Source organism: Periplaneta americana, chromosome 16 (assembly GCF_040183065.1).
Source record: "Periplaneta americana isolate PAMFEO1 chromosome 16, P.americana_PAMFEO1_priV1, whole genome shotgun sequence".
NCBI classification, from domain to species: Eukaryota; Metazoa; Arthropoda; class Insecta; order Blattodea; family Blattidae; genus Periplaneta; species Periplaneta americana.
Window position 1 is genome coordinate 92771897 of NC_091132.1, and position 14270 is coordinate 92786166.

At 34.2% G+C, this 14270-nt stretch overlaps 1 protein-coding gene across 3 annotated transcripts in view; it reads right to left on the reverse strand.

Moving 5' to 3' along the window:
* Positions 1 to 14270, reverse strand: part of LOC138690943 (pyrokinin-1 receptor-like) — a 310043-nt gene that overhangs the window by 54125 nt on the left and 241648 nt on the right. Inside the window, exon 5 of one of the 3 annotated variants that reach the window (XM_069812527.1) lies at positions 3294 to 3336. In XM_069812527.1, coding sequence (XP_069668628.1) covers positions 3294 to 3336 — 43 coding nt within the window. Of the gene's footprint in view, positions 1 to 4; positions 3337 to 14270 lie in introns of those variants that run through there. The other 2 variants (XM_069812525.1, XM_069812526.1) reach the window with 2 other exon arrangements.

Here is a 14270-nt window from a genome sequence, read left to right on the forward strand (position 1 = left end):
CGAAACCATAATCTGTGATCAGTCACTAAACCGATAGTATGAAGTGAATTCTTCTAGATTAACCATTCAATCAACAATTTATTATCACATTATTTGTATTGTGTTCTGATTTTTTAAACTTCTACTAAACTTAGCGAATTGCAGTGAACTATTAAAATGAAAATTAAGTCTGTAGAATAATTCAATATTATAACTAACCGTTTGTTTTTAAACATTTATTACGTTATCTCTTATTACTTGAAACGCCATTGAAAATTTTACTTCACAAAGTGCTAGATTTAATGAAGCAATTTTCATTTCAGTCTATTATAATGAAACAAGCATTAGTAAATCACGGATTTACACAGTAATGGTAAGCAATTTATTGTTAACATTTCAGTGCTCGCGTGGCAAACTGTTCTTTATTTTTTGTAGTGCTATGACGTTTTCGCGAATCAAACGACTATTTTTTATTTGTATACCTTTCCTCCACACTTGTAACAATATATCAAAATTGTTATAGTTATGACTTGACCAGATATTCAGACTAAGAGTGATTATTATTTCTTGGGCTACAGTTGTAGCCCACGCGAGTAAACTCGTAACTTTATTTTCGAAGCAACTTCTCATAAATTTCGTGTTTTAATGAATCAAGCGGCGGCATTTTCCTTTTATATACCTTTCCTGCACACTTGTAACAATGTATCAGTGCTGTAAAAATTAATTACAAATTGTAACGAATTAAAATAAAGGCCAAAATTTTAATGGGCTACAATAGTAGCCAAGCTATCAATAACGGATTATTATAAGTGCGAGCACTGAAATGTTAATATTGGTGTAAAATCAAGATATCAATTAAAATCTCAACAATGATATTTCCACATTAGAGTGTTATTCTAAAAATGCAGCCCACATTATAGTAGCCTATTATGCTAAAAAATGCAATCATTGCCTCTAAGCGAAATGTGTTAGCAATAATAATAATAAAGCAGTAATTGATCATTAAGCATATTATAGCTAATAATATGCTCCACAAGGCACTAAAGTTGCAAGCATTTATCTATATCTTTATTCTATTTGTCATATTATTCACTCTTATCGATGATTTAAAGAAAAAACGAGTCACTTCCCTTGCACTTTTTTACTGTACCTGTGATAAATTTTCCACTTGCAGCTCTGTCTCTCTTGGATCATCACCTTTCGTCTTCCAATCTGTAGAAATACTGCACAAAAGTCAGTAGGGATTTCAATTTGTTCCACAAATAAAAATATGTGAATCTTGCTATTAAATAGACACTTCATCACAGCGATTCCTTTTCAAGACTAGAAGCAATTGAGCACACTTTGACGATAAAAGAATTTATATTTGAATTCATAATTAGCAATACTAACTTTAAATAAAAACAACATTGTTTCACTTACTTAATAAATTTGAACTTCGCAGCAAGGATAACATTTTTATAATACAAGGTCACATGTTGCTAACCTCGGACTAGATGAGTGCACAGTAGATGAGAACGAATCGCACGTTTGATTCACCAAAACATGCGTTGGAAATGATAGATCAGTACAAGATTTTGGTCGAGAATGACAGCAGGGTATTGAGACTTTAAGGTCGTATATAGTTGAACTTGAAACATACTTCGGAAGTGTTAAATCGCATGTTTCAACATCAGTTACATTTCTATCATTCTCAAAGCATTCGTCTGTCAAATTTTCTGCGATAAAGTCTTCCTCGTTTATGGAATTAATGCCTTGATTTAAAGCCATATCAGTTACTTTTTCAGAATTTTGATTATTTAACATTTTTGCTTGCTCGTCATTCATACCAGACTTGGTGCTGTTATTTCTTTCAACACCAATTACATTCTCGAAGTGAATGACAGAAGAGGATAGTAGAAAAGCACCATCATTTTCGTGTTCAACCTCATTTTTATTTGGAGAAGACGAACATTCTTCAACAACTGGAGATTCTTCCTCATCATTAATGATATGGTTGTATTCATTTGCAACTATATCAATAGTATTGTGTGCTTTACTCGGTGGAAATTGAAGTACTTCAGAATATATTTGATTTTCATTTTTTATACCAGTAGAATTAATCCGTTGACAAGTATCAGATCGAAAACAAGACGCATTACCTACACTATCAGAGTCAGTTAGATTGTTTGAAATTCTGCTTTCCGAAAATTGCAAGAATAATCTACTCCTATCCCTGTTACTAGCTAATGGATCACGATTTTGTTTACGATCGTCAGTGTGAAAAATATGGGACCTCTTCAGGCTATGAACTGAAAGATCCATGGCTTGGATATCTCTATCACGAAAATGAATTTCTGCTTCCTTCGTGACACTTCTGAATGAGGGAAGAGTTGACGAGCGAGGCACATTGTGATACGTTTCCTCCATAGCTCTCTTATCATTTGGCTTACAGTTGCTTATATGATTGTGCACTCCATTATATCTCTCTTTCAATTTATCGCTCGATTCTCTGAAACAACATTCAAAACTATATGATGAGGCAGTTGGTGGTTTGTTAATTTTGTTATGATGACGACTGTGCCTTGAACTTCTCTGCCTTTTCTTAAACGAACTTTGTATCTTGAGGTGCTGTTCTTGGAATATTTCGATATCTTCGACCTTCGGGTAATGTTTTGTTTGTGTAAGTGCACCTGAGGTTATTGTATCATTTTGTATTACATTATCTGAGCTGCTTTTGTTTACTGGTGTTTCAATTTGTGTTGAAATGGTGTTCTGAATTGGAAGACTTGCATTTGATTGGTTAGCGAGGTACCACGTTGGTATTAAATTATCTTCTGGAGTGTTGTCATGATTTAAACTATAAGGGAAACAAGTATCGGAATTAGCTTTAAGGCCTGAAAAAACATCTTTCTCAATTGGCTCTGTAGTTATCTTTTCTTTAGAGTCTTTAACGGAGGATTTTGAATGCCTGCAGATTACACTCAGATATGTCTCGTTTAATTTATTCCGTGTCTTCCTTAATTTGCTGCTTTTGCGAGAATTGAATCGGGAGTTGTTCTTGGTGAGTTCCTCCAGACTGACATAAACTTCCGGTCCTGTGGAAGTCGAAGCCCCCGATACTTCCGTCTCTGCTCCGCTATCGGCTTGTTGGGAGTTGTGGCGCCGGAAGGATACAACGATAGGGCGTCGCGACGCGTGCAGGCGGGCCAGATCTGCCTCTAAGTAGCGCCGTAGACTGCCACCACCGTAGTTGCTGGCAGTGCTTGGAGGGTTACTCGTGTTGCTGTACCGCGAGGATCTGCCGGAGAGAACCGTGTAGCACTGCCACCTACCTCCTCGCGCACGACGCCTTCCCAGGTATCGCGCCAGCGTGTCCTGTGGGCATCATATCTCATCTCAGTACTAAATATAACATAATTGATTGTAACAATAATAATAAATGTTTTAATTCTATATTTAGGTCTATGATTACAAAAGTGAATTCATTTAAGCTTGTGAATTATTTCTGACTGAAATATTACAATTTAAATTTCACACATTTTAATTTTCTATTTCCTCTACTGTTTTTGTCTAATCCACTTTAAAATTTACCTACTCAACTTCAAAGTACTGAATTAGGTACTTTTATAATCATATCATCTGTAATAAAAGCATTAAAAAGGAAAACAAAATGTTTGACATTTGTTCTTCTCTGTATTTCTTATTTTAATTTGCGCTCCTTGTCAGAGCTTTAAAATTTTAGTAATAATTTTTATGGATTAAAATAGAAAAAATTATTTCAGAAAGGTTTGTGAGTAATGTAAAGATATCTAATTCATAATAGAATATTTATTTTAAAAGCAAACACAAATGCTGCAGTTATAGTATTATACCGTTAAAATAATTAAATCGGAATAAGTAATAAATTAACCTAGTAGTGTCCGAAGCAATTTTTCTAATCTGAAATATTATCGAGAGGATCATCAGGAGGAAAATGCTTATCTAGGTGTATAACTTGTGTTTTTCAAATTATTCCTGTTTAGACTTCAATTAGGAAGTTGGGTGCAAGAAACACACTTCTCTCAAATGCAGGTTTTGAGAAAATTCATGTTGAAAATTCAAACCGTAATAATGTTATCTATGCACGCCTTTACATTTTTTGGTACTCCTGACTTCTATGATCACAGTACTGAAATAAAACTTGGTGATCATATGCATAGCAGATTAGAGAACATAATAAAGCGTTTTACTCGAAAAGGGCACATCCTCTAAAATGCCCTTCTTGCACCCAGCCTCTCACCTGTAAGTTTAAGAATGAGTATACCCACATGCGTACAGTACAATGTATTGCAGTTTTGAAAGTATAAAATTGTAGACAATTCTTACAGTCACTTCAAAAACTTTAAATATATATAATGAAAAATACCATTACCTATGTGCAAAATTTTTCTATGAAATTTGTGATTGATGTTTGGAACATACACTCTTATTCTACCTGTTTGAGATCCAGTTATTATCGGTGAAAAAAAATATCTGGAAATATTAAATTACGATGACTAATTCATTTGTGTATGGAAATTAAAAGAGTAAACATAAATACTAATTGTCATTTTTATTATAACAGTTGTAAATTGTACATTTTTCATTACTGACAATGGAAATAATTACACCGTCTCAAACATTGGCTCTATTTTAATCTTTAAGGGAGGTTAGACAGTTTTTTCTACACGTTGCGCTTATTACATACAGCTAAATCTGTTTATACCTTAATCACAAGGCTATCGTTGATCAACCAAGCACATTGGCTATTTATAACTGCCCCAACAAGGAATCCATCCTCAATCCTTTCTTAATTGGTTTAAAACAAAGATAGAACCAATATTCGAAACGCTGTAATTTCCGTTTACACTTATTGTAAACAAACATTATTGTTTCCTATACCACTTAAACCAATATTATACTTATTTCAATATTTCATAGTGATAGGAAATATTGTATAAAGAAAAAACGATATAATTCAGGAAAAGTTTTCAGGATTTCAGAAAATACAAGTTTTCAGAATTTTTAATACCGCAACAATTCTGTGCTATATCAGGGATACACCTGCAAGCAGAAAACATCACCCAATTTCTGGAATGAAATTACAGTTGTGTTCGTTTGAAGACTTTATTTTTTTTCTCTTTGCAAATGGATGCCATGTATCTGTGATAAGAGAAGTAATTAATGTAGGGCATGTAATTATTTTTTCATATGAAGCGACATTTCCAAATTAGTTCCAGCTCACAACACGTTTTTCCACTACAGTTCTCTCAACGTGTAGACCTATCGTACGTGTCTATTGTCACTTTAATAATGCAGAACATTCCATTACAATTTAAACAAGTGGCACCTTCATATCTGTAATGAGGATAATTAGTGCCATTGGGCGTTGTTGCAAGTTACATTTTTTCATTGCCTAACTACCAGTAACATCAGCATTATAATGTTGTTGCAATAAATATTTGACTTTCTGTCATATTTTGTTTCACCACCTATTTCGGAAGTGGTGCCCATACTCGTCTTCCACATTCCATTCATGTACAGCTGTTAAGGGGTTAGGTATATCTTACAGTAGTAAAATTTTGGTACTATTCAACATTTTTTCCTCCATTACTGTATCCTGTACAATAATGAAAATTAGTATGTATAAAACACTGTCCTTCTGCTATACGAAAAAAAAATATTTTAAGATTTACAAATATTATTTACATCTTTTTTTTTTTTCAAAATTCAGTTCACTGTGTAGTGATGAAGCGTTTCCCACGAACTCAAAAACTATCCAACATTCTGTGATGCAATTCCTTGTGTTTATTAATGCATGTCACATCTACAGTATGATGCAAGACTACTTCTTTGTCTTTAATAGATTGTCTGATAAGAAATAAATTCATTTTACAAAATGGTCAAATATCAGTATTTTCTTCTAACACAAAATAAAAAAATATATATATTATTTATTAAGGAATGTAGTTGAAAGAGCATGATATTGTAAACATGAGTTTCAGCAATAAAATAAAAAAGAGAGAACATGAAAAAGTTAACAAGTTTATGAGTTATGAGGGAAATGCTTCATCACTGCACAATGAACTGCACATTTTGAATTTTAAATCATAACAATATATTTTCTTTTCATATAGCAGAAGGACACTATTATACACATACAAATTTTCATTATTGTACAAGATATAATAATGGAGGAACAAATATTCAATATTTCCAAAACTTTCACTGCTGTAAACTGCACCTAACCCCTTAATTAAACGGTTGAATAGATTTCAATCTTATTCACTGTCTACAAATTAACTTCATATGGAATTATGCACATGAGAAACAGTCACTTTTAATATAAAGTTAGGAGTCTTTACATAAAAATGTACAAAATGTCATTTTGAAATATACTCTATCAGTTTATAACACACCTATATTTTATCGTAAGGTTGTAATAAATTAAAAATGTGAGCTTTGCCCTCAATAACATTTTTGTCCGGTAAATTATTGAATGATATTTTCAATTTATAACCTCTTTCAGACAAAATACTTTGGTGAAGGATGAGTGGAATGCAGAAAAATTCTCTCCGGCACCGGGATTTGAACCCGGATTTTCAGCTCTACATGCTGACGCTTTATCCACTAAGCCACACCGGATTCCCATCCCGATGTCGGATCGAATCCTCTCAGTTTAAGTTCCACGTCTTGGGTTCCCTCTAGTGGCTTACCTCATGCACCGTGTCATAGATGTATGACAGTGGCACAATGTCCACACATGTGCAGAGGTGCACTCGTTATGAGAGACTAAGTGGCCGGGATCCGACGGAATAAGCGTTATCTTAAATAACTTAGGAATTATTTTTCACTTATATAAAATAGTTTGGGCTTGAAGATGTTTAAAATGAATTATATCTAACGGTGTGTACATATAATTAAAACATCTTTAGAGAAAAAGTTTAGGGATTACAGACATCTATAATAATTAATTTTAAAACTACACTAATCAAAACAGTTAAGCTAAAGTTATTGTAGTAAAATACAAGAGGCTTACATGAAACGAAAAAAAAAATAGAATTGAGATCTGACATGAATAAGCTGGAATTTTGCGTTCTATCGTTAATAGTTCATCAAGTTAAATGATTTGGAGCGTACATCTTTAAAATTGTGGTTCTTCCATTTAAACCTGTTTCCTTGTATTGGAAATTTTGTCAGGAAAGGGCAATAGGAAAAGGGAAAAAACTGTCTTCGCTATGCAAAAGTCACAAGACCTAATATTATTTGTTATGCATTATACACAATAATTAAAAATATTTTACGTTAGTTTAGTCAGATTTTTCACATCCACTCTAGAGAAGAGCAAGATTTATCTGCGATACAAATAAAATCAAAAACCAAAAATAAAAGTCTAAGTAGGTGAAGGTAACATATGTTGCTGTCTAATACTACAACAAGAGTTTACGCTCAAAATATAGATGTATCAGTTATTACACAATACCAGAAAAGGACAAAGGACGAATAATAGAATGTTGATCACAGGCATGATTTCTGATAATGATAGGCGGAGAAATGTAAGTTTCCAGAAATTCATTTCAATAATTCGAATAACTAAGGCATGCTTCCTTCATTACATGTAGGCCTATGTAACACAATCCATGCAGAATTATGTTAGGCATCTTCACGATCTTCTTTCTCTAAAATGAAACAGAATATTATGTTTCTGAAAACAAAATTATACTATGTATCTAGTATTTAAAATTCATAATATATAAATTTTGTTATTATAAAATAGATTACAATGACATATAGTAGATTCGATATTAATACATTAGTTATTACTAGACTTCGTGGAATTGCCACGAGAATCGTAAGGTTTACTACGCACGCGGTATAGACTGTAGGAGAAGGGGCCGTGCAACGGATGGAGTATGCCTCTGATGTAAACACTGAGCAGTATACTGCGGTTACAATGAAACCTATATCCTGCATTCAAGAAATATAATGAATGACCATTGAAGTAGGAAATGTCTAAACATGTAAATACACAATTATTTTGTAGTGAGATATATTAACTCTTAAAATTTAATGTAATATACTCACATCATCCTTGACTATGTGCATTGCAGATAAGAGTTACGTACATTTTGAGCGACTGCAAAGTAAACCTCCTCCGATGATCACTCAAACAGTTTATATATTGGGAAAATGTACGTTCAACAACACACGATGTAATAGGTGCATATTTGAAGAATGGAAAGTCACGACTTTTTAGTACACAAACTTCAGACGTCTTGTCGTGACCTGATAGTATTTATAATACGAAGTTGTGAATAGGCAGAATTTTTAGCAATAATGTTTTTCAACTTACATTCACTTTTTCTGAAATTAGTGAATTGTTATTTTGGATAACGGTTTGTTATACTTTATACACTATATTAAGGGCTTCTGAGAGTTGTAGTTTAGACGATTCTAACAGGGTGATGCTTTTGGACACGATTTTAAAATTAGAATCAATGAACAGAATATCTTCCAATAGCTATTCAGAAGGCAATGATTTTACAGTTGCAACAGCGGAACTGTCTGTGCTATCCAATGCATCAATTACCTCCATTATTTTGCTGTAATGTTCTGCATAATAATTAACAGCATCCAACCACGTTTACCAAACGGGGCAAGACTGGCTACGGGGGTAAGGGTATTCCAGGGGCAATTATTTGGAACAGCAACACTCTCATTGTAGTATGTTTGATTGAATTCTTGTCTGCACTGAACATATGTTAAGCTTTGACTATTCCAACCAGAGTAACGCAAAAACAAGTGCTTACATAGGTATACATTAGCTGTAGCTGCTCTATCTATTTGGACCGGTCACAACTCTTAACATGAACTGCTTATATTACGAGACCGGGCGGTCGCTCACCTCCTCTATACTACAGTACATCGGCAACCTGATTGCATGCTGCGTGTGGCAATTCAACGAAGTCTAGTTATTACTAACACACAATAAATTTCATTCTACTGAAATTGTTGACAGTGGTGCAAATTTAAAATTGTATACATTCTTGATTCGTATATATATATATATATATATATATATATATATATATATATATATATATATATATATATGTACTATTCTTTAAGTTGATATTGAAATTAAGAAAATTTCATCCCCAAAATTTGAATTTGGAAAGGCCTCCAAAATGGTCGCTGCGTTTTCAAGTTGAATGGCTATTGCTATTCGTTGTTGTAGGTAACTGGTGCAGCGAGTATCTCCAGTAATAGTCATCAAACTTCTACCAATCTCGGAAACCAGGTCTTTTGCTTCTCTACACCAGGAGCCTATCGTTTCAAGAGAAAAAAGACGATGGAGACGTTTACTGCGTATGGCGGATTCTGCTGCAAAGCTTGCGATTTTACAAGTTCATGGCAAGTGAGATGGAGCTAAGATATCCACGCCTGTCGTATCCCACGTTAGCGATTTTCCTCTGCTTCACGGGACCAAACTTATTCCATCCGAGCGTTTTCCACTCTGCGACTAAACCCTGTGGGTTCTAAAATAGCAGGGATACCAGAAGATTGTAATGCTCTTTTGATTATGTCGTTAATTGTTGAATGTCTAAAAGAGTCCCTTACTCTTGACACAATTCAGAGCTAATGAACATAAGTGTCCTCAACTTCTCTACATACATATTTATGTGGTTGGCAGATTTTACATCCAAGTCGTAGAGCGACTGCAATCTTAAAAATGTGTTATTCATCAGCGTTCCAATATTTGGGAAAGGTAGAGTTTGTAGCCAAGAATCTGCTTCTATATCTTGTGAAGCCAAAATTCGAGCTTGTTCTTTTTTGATGTAGGCTACAAGATGTTAAAAGAGATTCTAGGATGTGTCTAATAATTATATCTTCCCAACTATTGTAGACATCTGGAGGAGATGAAGGATTAAAGTTCTTGGATATATTAGTCCACCAACCAAAGCCTCCGGCAAATAGCAGACTTCGACCTCATCACCGAATTAAGAAGAAATGGATTTGAAAATGTCGAAAACTCCATATGCAGAACCCAAGAATGCCTGTGTACACGTGTCACTAAGTTTTATGATACCAAGACCTCAAATTCTGACAGGAAGAAAAGCCTGTGTCCAACTTCTGTCCTCAAGTATAGTATTGAGAATAGTTTTTATATATTTTGGGATCATATCACCCAATTGTTGGAGGAATAATGAAAATAGTTACAAGAGAGCTGTCCTCGTGAAATAGGTAAGTTTGGGAATCACTAAACAGTTTTTGAGACGAAAATATGATGTACGAGGATTAGGAGACAATAGATGATGAAATAACGTTTTCAATATCAATGATATCTGTTCAGAATAGTTTCGGCTGCTTCCAAGAAAACAAGGGAACCAAGGATTCTCAGATCAGACTTGGAAATGATCGTAATATCTGGTGCAACTGCCTGAAAAAAAGATACTACAGTCTCATTCCTTTCCAAATTGTCCATGCTCAAGATGTGTGTTTTTTCAGTCATATTTCTTGTTCTATATGTTTCGCAAGCTGCTTCAAACACAGGTATCACATCAAATTTTACCATTTTGGAACTGAAATTCTGCTGGATATAGAATTACTGGCGATGTTCTCCCATTAGACATTTCAAAGTAGTTCTTTGTCTTTCTATGAGTTCGTGCTTGTGTATCTGATCTATTCTATAAGAATACTGTAATACTTAAAACCCTGAACGAGTCTTAACTTAAGGTTAAAAAAATTTCATCTATTCTTATCCTGATACAATACAAAAACTTTATAGTACTACAATGATATGATGTCAGTTCGGTGCTGGATAGTTAGACAAGAGAATATCACACTGACACTGAACATGTTTCAAGTTTGATTTAAACAAAAACAAAATATCAATGTAAAGAGAAGAAATCAACAAAGGATATCAAACACATTACATATTATAAATTAGACACTAGGCAGATATAAAAAAATTCGATAACTACGAGTATATGCTACAATTTGAAAAGAAGAACGTAACTCGAACAATATTAAGGAAATATGTTCAATCTCAAAAGCATTGAGGTGCTGTCCATTACAATGAACACTGTAGACACAATTTATATTCAAATAATAATATATTTATGCGACACATCACAAATCTATTATATTTACGATGTATACATGATAAAGTTTCTTAATATATTCTCCCTATTCAGAAATTCCACAAATTCTCATGAAAATAATGAAAATATCACACATTAATATTACTGAAGATAAATGTAATTTGTTTAATACCAATTGCTTAAAACTAATGAAGAAACTCGTGAATAATAATACATTATAATACTGTAATACAGAAAAAAGTAGGGTCATTCTGGGAGACTCGGCATTTGGGAGATCTCGACACTTCTAAGAAAAGAAACCATTGCGAGCATTGTTCCAGGGAAGAAAGTTCAGAACTATATGAGACCAATGTTGAATATATTTGTATGTATAAGTGAATCTCGTGGTTCGAACTTAAGTTTTACGTTCACAAAAGGCAATAAACACAATACATGTGAGTTACACTTTTCTTTACAGCCATGAAATATAAGGTACCATCTTTAGTTTATTGTACTTTGACTGCATATACGTGATATTAGTAGATGCACAAACATTTTACAGATTAGTAAAGGCACCATACTGATTGTTTCGGGTTTGCTATCGCCTTTTGAATGAAAGTGTAAATCGAAGAGATTTCGACACTGTGTTTTGGGAAGATCTCGATATGTATCGACTTCGCTTGTGGTCATTTTTAGGTGATCTGGAAGGTGTCTCTATCAAAATTGTTGTGTATTTGATATTAGGAGAGTCTGTAAACCTTCATAGACATTTTTAGTACCACTTTGTCCGTCTATCTGTATTTCTCTCTATTTCCGCCAGCATTATAAAAGTATTCATCTTCCACTGAACCAAACATAATTATTAAACTTTATATTTTAATTTTCATTGATATCGGACAAACAGGAAAAATCACAACTCTCGCCACAACATGGAAGTTCGATATATCCTTCGTCTTTTTTTTTCTGAAGGCTATGTGAAGATTCAAATTAAAATTTATTCATAATTTACATTTGAAATGGTACATTTGAATAGATATCCGAAATGAGCATGTGCTCATGCTCGGGTACACTCCAGTAGAGTATACATAAATATGGATTAACAATTAAATGATACAAGAGAATTGACATCCTCACGTACTGCAGGATAACATGTTTGAGTACGTTCTGGTTCTAGCAGAAAATTGATTGACAATTCGCGTTGAAAAAGACATTACTACTCCACCGAAAACATCACAGACACCATCTGCACAAGGACGTTTAGGCTTGCCTAATTCATCACCTACTGATACTTTCTTTGAGGAACTGTTGCCAGTTCCGCTGCCAACACTTCATGTAGTGGCAAAAGAGAAACTGTAAGACTCAGAAGTAATAACGTCTGAGAAAAAATAGGAAACAGCTGAAGGAGATTAAACAGCAAAAAGAAGTTAGGCTTTCCCGTAGATAGAAGCCATCTAATGTTTGGCGTATATGGGGAAGAATCTAGTTCGTAAAACAATATGGAATATCCAAAAAAAAAAAAAAAAAAAAACTGTTGTGCCGCGTATAGTGGATTTTACTACAATGACAATAGTACAGAATTTTGGTTTCATTGTGTTGTTTCACGAGACGAGTGAAAAGTGACACAACGATGAAAAACGCACATGTGACTAACGTGAGTAGGAGTATTATAAAATATTTAGGCACATTTCATATATGTTGTAAATGTTGGGTTTTAAAGTGTTTCCTACATTTCTAATATTATTTCGAAATCTCCCCCATTATGGAAGAAGTCGATACTTCGATATATATTTTTTTTTAATACAGAGATATAAAATAATCACATTGGCACCATGTATGTGAACTGTACGGAAAACATATCCATAGATATTGGTGGAAAAATTAGGATAAAAATTGTATAAATTGGTCCCAAAATTAACATTTTTCCTTTGTGTTTCGAGGTATCCCTAAACGACCCTACCTGTAATATATCACAATTAAACAGCAATAACATATTGTGAACTTACATCTTCAATATTTGTAATAAATGGCTATTATAAATAAACTAATATAATTAAAATTAGCGTACGGTAACTTTAAAAAAATTGAGAAATGAAAATGAACTAAACGGTCACGGAATTAATGAAGAACAGGATTAGTTATTTTAGGTGCTATTCATAGACATTTCGCAGCACGAGCTACGAGCGTACTAAGCCAGCCCCGGCTATCCGCTGGTTACTAATACAGAATTCAAATCATATCCTATCGCTAATACTGGTTTATGAATACGAAAAACCCTGATCATCCACCGGAAGCCAACGCTAAAAATGTCTATGAATACGGCCCCTAATGACTAACTTTGCTTCCATTGTTATAATGCTACAATTCATTTAAAAAAGATATAGAAATTTGTCAGCCATTTGGCATGTTTATTACTAGGGATCGGAAGATTAGGAAAATGCCTATTTTGTTTGAATGTACGTATTAAAAGGCTGTTAATTTATGTATACGAATCACGAAAAATCAAATGTTGTGGTGAAGTTTTATATTGCCTATATTTGCCTTTTTTACAGTGTGTGCCTTTTTTGTTTTTATTTGTTCTTTTTTTCCTTTTCTGTATAGACATATATAGTTAACAGCACTCATTATTATTATTTTTTGCTTGAAACTGAAGAAAACTGATAGTTTTTATAGTATACAAAGATTTCGGACGCCCTATTGTGATGGAATTCTTAAGACCCTCTACCTAACTATTCCCACAGTTCATACCGACCAGTCACCGTCTTGAGTTCAGATAACGGTTTACTTTATTATTGTGACAGCGACGTGAGATTCGAACTCACGACCAGCGTCCCGCGAGAGAGCATATCGCGCGGGCTTCACGGGGAAAGGGGAAAGGGGCCTACACGCGAGGGGAGGCTGCGCGCGCAGCTGCTGCTTAACGCAGTGAATGTGGAACGACCTTCCCGACTATTCCAGAAATCCGTCGAAGTGGAAGACTCGCGAATTTTCGAGGCTACGTCGCTGTGGTTATAAATTACGGTCGCGAAGGAACGACAGCAGTTTTCAGTTATTCAGTCAGTGAGTAAGTCAGAGCAAGCAAGCCAGACTTGTGTGCCGGAGTTCGACTCGAGTGTGCGTCCGCATCTGCGTCAGCATCCGAAGGCCTGAGTTCGAGTGCAGTGGATCGCAGTTGGAGGGACCCGAGTTCGAGTGCAGTGGACCGCAGTT